The 6000-nt window shown below is 50.1% G+C and overlaps 1 protein-coding gene across 5 annotated transcripts in view; it reads left to right on the forward strand.

Moving 5' to 3' along the window:
• Window positions 1-5532, forward strand: part of IGFN1 (immunoglobulin like and fibronectin type III domain containing 1) — a 39094-nt gene extending 33562 nt beyond the window's left edge. For 4 of the 5 annotated variants that reach the window (XM_040085622.2, XM_040085625.2, XM_040085624.2 and 1 more), the window contains 5 exons: window positions 61-149; window positions 1234-1429; window positions 2614-2913; window positions 3372-3698; window positions 4438-5532. In XM_040085622.2, coding sequence (XP_039941556.1) covers window positions 61-149; window positions 1234-1429; window positions 2614-2913; window positions 3372-3698; window positions 4438-4451 — 926 coding nt within the window. In that variant the 3' untranslated portion in view covers window positions 4452-5532. The remainder of the gene's footprint in view (window positions 1-60; window positions 150-1233; window positions 1430-2613; window positions 2914-3371; window positions 3699-4437) is intronic. The other variant, XR_005703977.2, reaches the window with a different exon arrangement.
• The last annotated feature ends 468 nt before the right edge of the window (window positions 5533-6000 follow it).

The following is a 6000-nucleotide window of genomic DNA, read 5'->3' on the forward strand; positions in this document are numbered from 1 at the left end:
GATTTTCACCAGTGACTGCACCAACATCCACCTTTAGCAAGTAATTTCTGTATTTTCCAGTCTCTCCCAGGTTACTGATAGATGACACAGTGAAAAGCTTCCTGATTATAAAAGCAGGGAATCCCATCCGAGTGAAGATTCCCTTTGAGGTGGGTATTCAGGGCTTTGGAGGAATTCCCTGCCTGGTTTTATGATCACTCAATAGCAGACAGGAAAACTGAGCCACTGTTTTAATATCATGGGATTTTGTCTACAAATCACTGGGCAAATAATTTGGCCTCCCTGTGCTGTGTAGACTTTCAGGGTGAGGAAAATATGAGCCAGAATTGAGCTGTCAGTCTTTGCATTGGTGTTCTGCGACATTGTGGTCATTCCTTACCCTCTGCAAACAAGGCTCAGTGCTGTCCACCTAGCTTTATCAATGTTATCATCATCTGGTACTGCTCTCTCAGACTTCCCAAATCAGTGATTTCCCTGTGACTTCCTCAGAAGGCCTTGAGGCAGAATTCCCAGCAACACCTTCACTGTGCATCTCTCACCAAGCAGCAGCACTTGAGCTCTGTGACTTGAGAACCTGGAGGCACTGACAGAAATCTCAGTGCTTTGGTGTAAGCGTGGAACAACACAGGCTTTTCCTCATGGGAAGTGTGATCAGGCTTTGGAAGGGGCTGCCCAGGGAGGTTTGGAGGTGTCCAAGGAACACCTCTGTGTGGTACTCAGTGCTTTTAAGGTGGGAAAGGGGCACGGGTTGGACTTGATTGTCTTAGAGGTCTTTTCCAGCCTTAATGATTCCATAATCCTGTATATCTGGGATACCAGAGGAGGGTGATATAGTGTGTGTATTTGCTGGCCTTTCTCCTAATCTCTGGGAGAAGAGACCAGAGATGGCACAATGTAAATAAAGACTTAGAGGATGTTTTTGCTTTACAAAACAAACAAATCTTTTTTTAAAAGCAGAAAATATTAACTCTTGAAGTTGTCTGTCCTTGATCTGGCATAGCTTGTTTGATATACTTCTGAACACTTTACTGCAATAACATCCTTAAAGGACAAAAAGGAAAATATTGTAAAGAAACTGTAGAGCAGATCAGGGCTCTCAGATCCATCATGGATCCATATTTCTAAACATTACTGTGTCATGGAGGTGCATATTTGGGGTAAGATAATGAAACTAAGGACACAAGACACAGTCTGGAAGTGAAACAAGTGGCTATGACTCGTTGTTGTTTCCAGGGATCTCCTGAGCCAGTGGTGACCTGGTTAAAGGATGGGCTCCCCCTCCCCAGCCGGGCTGACGTGAGCACCGAGGATGGAATCACCCAGCTGCTGCTCAGGGCAGCAGAGTTCTGTGACAGCGGCACCTACACTGTGGAGCTTGGGGATGGGCTGGGGGAAAGGGAAACCTTCAGCTTCCAGGTTCAAGTTAGAGGTAACTCACTGCCATCCATACAAATCTACCAGCAGCTCCCAGTCAATCCAGGCTGGGGCATGAAGGGACTGAGAGCAGCCCTGGGAGAGGGACTTGGGGGTGCTGGTGGGTGAAAGCTGGACATGTCCTGGGCTGGTCCCCCAGCGTGGGCAGCAGGGGAGGGGAGGATTCTGCCCATCTGCCCCCTCAGGTGAGACCCCACCTGCACAGCTGCCCCCAGCCCTGGGGGCCCCTAGCAACAGAAGGATGTTGAGCTGCTGGAGCAATTCCAGGGGAGGCCATGGAGATGCTCCAAGGGCTACAGCCCCTCTGCTCTGGACCAAGGCTGGGAGAGCTGGGGGTGTTCACCTGGAGAAGAGAAGGCTCTGGGGAGAACCTTAGAGCCCCTTCCAGTGCGTAGAGGGGCTGCAAGGGAGATGGAGAGGGACTTGGAACAAGAGCCTGGAGAGACAGGACAAGAGGCAATGGCTTCCCACTGCCAGAGGGCAGGGTTAGATGGGATATTGGGAAGGAATTCCTCCCTGTGAGGGTAGCACAGGGTGCCTAGAGCAGCTGTGGTGGCCCCATCCCTGGAAGTGTCCAAGGCCAGGTTGGCCAGGGCTTGGAGCAACCTGGGATAGTAGAAGGTGTCCCTGCCCATGGTGGGAGGTGGGTCTGGGTGAGTTCTAAGGTCCCTTCCCACCCAAACCAGTCTGGGATTCCATGATTTACTGTGAATAGGCAGAAGGCCACAAACTTGAGTTTGGCAGGGTGAGCTCTGACGCAGTTTGGCTGTGCAGGCACAGGGAGAACCAGGGTACAGCTTTCTATGAAATTGTCTAGGCACTTTGTTATCTCACTTTTCTGCAGAATAGAGCAATCCACTAAAACTATCCTTCCAGAGTGAATAAGGGAGGTCAACACAGGCTGTGGGACACTGAGCACAGCTATCCCAGCTGTGACCCCAGGAGGGGAAGCAGCTCAGCTCTACCACCCCTCCTCTCCCCACTCAGCTAGTGCAGATGTTGTGCAGCAGCAGCTCAGTTTCCAGCAAATGCATTTGTGTGGCTGGAGAAGGAATGGAATTTTGTCCCTTCCAGTGAGCAGGATGGTCACTGAGCCCCAGACATGCAACAAACTCCAGACTTTTAGGTTTCTGTGCCACTGTCCCTACAGCTGTGACATTGTGTGCCCTCCCCTGGCAGATATCCCTCAGCCCCCTGGAGCCATCCGGCTGGAGGAGAATGTGCCCAACACAGTGACAGTGACCTGGGACCCCTCAGCATCCGAGCGGTGGGAGAAGAACCTGTATTACACCATCCTGAAGCGGGAATCCCAGAAGGGGCTGTGGCATGTGCTGGGGGACCTGATCTACAACAACAAGTTCACCTTCACCAGGGTGGTCCCAGGCAGGGATTATTACTTCAGGGTCGTGGCAAAAAATGACCTGGGAGCCAGCGATCCATCAGAAACTGTGCAGCCCTGGAGGATCTCGAAAAAAAAGGGTAAAACATTTCCAAGTATTTCTCTCTGTTGTGTTTTGTTTCTTTCATTGCTTCTAACACCTCACCGTCAAATGGGTCCCTCTTCCTGGGAATATTCAGTTGCCCAGAACAGGAATGAACAGAAATGCCCTGAGGAATTCCAGTTGGGCAGGGAAGGTTTGTCCTGTCTGCAGGGACACTGTGCAGACAGACCCTTCATTCCCAGCCATTATGACATGCAATTTGTCCCAAAATTAATTCCCAGCAAAATCTAAGGTTTTAGTATTGTAGAAACCAAAGTTTCTGACTTGAGTTAAATGTTGGGTGATTCTGAGGAACAACAGAGGTTACAATCCATAGGTGCATGGGATCTCTGGTAATTTGCAGAATTTGAGACACTGCACAAACAAACCCCTGCAAACCCTGCAGTGATGGGAGTAGTATCTGAGTGTGTCTTTGGTGCTGTCTATTTTTCACAGCCGAATTTCAAGTGAAAGAACAGAAATACAGGGGAGTTAACCAGAACCAGCCCCCGAGGTTCCTGGTGCCTCTTAAGTCCCATGTGGTGGTGACGGGCAGCGAGTGTCACATGAGCTGTGCTGTTGGAGGCCACCCTCCCCCAAAAATCACATGGTACAAGGACAGCAGAGACCTCTCCGGAGATCCCAACTACTTCTGCACGAACGACTTTGGAGTCTGCTCGCTGGTGGTGCTGGGGGTCACCAAGCAGGATGAGGGGGAGTACATGGTGGAAGCCAGCAATGGAGTGGGTCGTGCCTTCAGCAGAGCCTTCCTTGCCATCAAAGGTAATCCTGCAGTACTGCTTCCCTGGGGGATGCAGGGGTGTCACTGCTGCCCAGGGCCTCAGAAACAGTCCCCAGCCAGCTCCACCTGCTGACAAAGCAATCGTACACTTGGGCTGTTTTACTGAATTCCTAAAAATGGTACTCATGATCAGGTACCAAACAGAACCAGAAATAAAAAGTCAGATGGGAAAAACAACTTAATTACTACACTAGCCAGAGGTTTTGGCTGAGCTTGAGCAGGTTTTTTTAGAAAGAACAATCCCATATTCTCTAGGTAAGATAATAAGGTTAGAATTCTCTCCAGTGCAGGAACTGCAGAATAAAGACCCTGGCAAATGTGCCAGGTGAGGGGAGCACTGAGAGAACAGCTGATGTTTGGCCAAAGCCAACACAAAGGGAGGAAAGAGAGGGACATGGTCAGAGGCATTGGGATCCTGATGTGGATGGAAGTGCAGTGAGATTGGCTGGGGATAGACTCTTGGATATACTTACAGATAAATATTGTTGGTGACTATACCCAGTGAAATATCCTTTGCTTGGAGTGAAATATATTTTTTTAAATGCAAAATACCTCACGGGGATTACAAGAGTGGCAAAATGGGTCAGTTAAACCCCTGGCACCCTCTTGCAGACTTCTAGGCCTTGTAACATTTCAGCTCCCCCTGTCAGAGAGCCTTTCCGACTGTTTCTGATCTTCCTGACTAAAACCCTGAGCTGCTTCTCTTACTCTCACTTTCAGACTCCTCCCTGTAGCGTGGCGCTGCTGAGACATCCCTGCATGGCTCTGAGGATGAGAAGCTTTTGGTGAGGACTCCTCCATATGAAGGCTGTGAATTTATTGTCAGATGTTCTTCACAGTCTGAGGGTGTTATTTTTCAGATCTAGTAACTGCACTTTGAACATGATGCTGCATTACCATCCATACTGGGGGGAAAAAAGCTTTAAGAGCACTGTATTTTTTTTTTTTAATGATCAGGCTTTCTATGAGACCTTTAAAACAGCTTCAGGAAAACAGATGATGAGAGGAAAAATAATTGGCCAAAATGAGACTTTCCGTGGAGAGCACAGGTGGGAGAGAACATCCTGCCACACCACTCACGCACAAGGACATTTCTGAACATCCGGGATCTCTGGTCTTTTCACATACGCATTTTCAAGCCAAAGCAATCACTTTGGATTCCATGTGATTCTCTGCAGGTTTGACAAATCTGGCAGAAGCAATTCTGCATGTGTTCTACTACCACTAGCAGCTAAGTAGATTATCTTCCCTAACCCCTAAGTTCAAAAGAGCATCTGCCTGCCCGCTTTGTCTGGGCAGGAGATGAAATCTCAGACCAGCCTGGCGTGGGGTAGGTGAAACTCCCAGTGCAAATGCACTGGTGGGAAGGACTGGAAGTCTATAACCAGTGTGTGAGCTGAGCAACTCCCAAAACCCACAGCATGTGCTGTACAAAGGCTGTGCCAGTCCTGAAACACCCCCCCCCAGCATCACCTGTGCATCCCAGCTGCCCCTGGTCATGGCAGTGCTGGGAGCCTTTTGCCTTGTGCAGAAAGAGGTGAAAAATCCTTCCTGCCTGACCAGAAATATGAGAGACCCCCAGGGACCTGCTGCCATGGCCAGGTTTCCCATCATTGGGCCTGGACAGCAAAATGTTCTGGTGGCTGTAGGAGGGTGTCACAGCCAGAGCACCAAGGGTATTTTGTGATAGGAGAGCGCAGAGCCAAACACTGTGGGGCTGGAATGTTCCTTGGGATTACATTTTGTACAGTGTTGTACAATGTTGTACAGATGTAGCAGCAGTAGATAATGAAATTAAACCGCAATAAAGTGAAATCTACCCGGAGTCCGTGTTTATTCTGGAGAAGGAATCCCAGTCCGTTCCTGGATCCCCGTCTGCTGCAGTTTCACATCTGATTGTTGCACACGGTCATCCCTCATGGGATTGCTCCAGCAGCTCCTCCTCCTCCTGCGGGGCTGGAGGCAGGGGGATCTCACCTGCAGGGCAGATTTGCTTCTTGACTGATAAACACAAAAGGCAAGTCCTGCTGAGATGTCTGCACCAATTCCAGCAAAATCCTCTGCTGCTGCTTTACTGAGAGCTTCGATCCCAGCCATGTGCTAGGTCTGTGCCTCCCGGAGGGTCTCTCGGCTCTGGGTTTGTGCCTCCAGACCTTCTCTCCTCTCTGGGTTTGTGCCCCCGGACCGGCTCTCGGCTCTGGCTCTGTGCCCCCGTCCGGCTCTCGGCTCTGGGTTTGTGCCCCCGGAGCGTCTCTCGGCTCTGGGTTTGTGCCTCCGGAGCGT

This window comes from Hirundo rustica, chromosome 24 (assembly GCF_015227805.2).
Source record: "Hirundo rustica isolate bHirRus1 chromosome 24, bHirRus1.pri.v3, whole genome shotgun sequence".
Classification (NCBI taxonomy): Eukaryota; Metazoa; Chordata; class Aves; order Passeriformes; family Hirundinidae; genus Hirundo; species Hirundo rustica.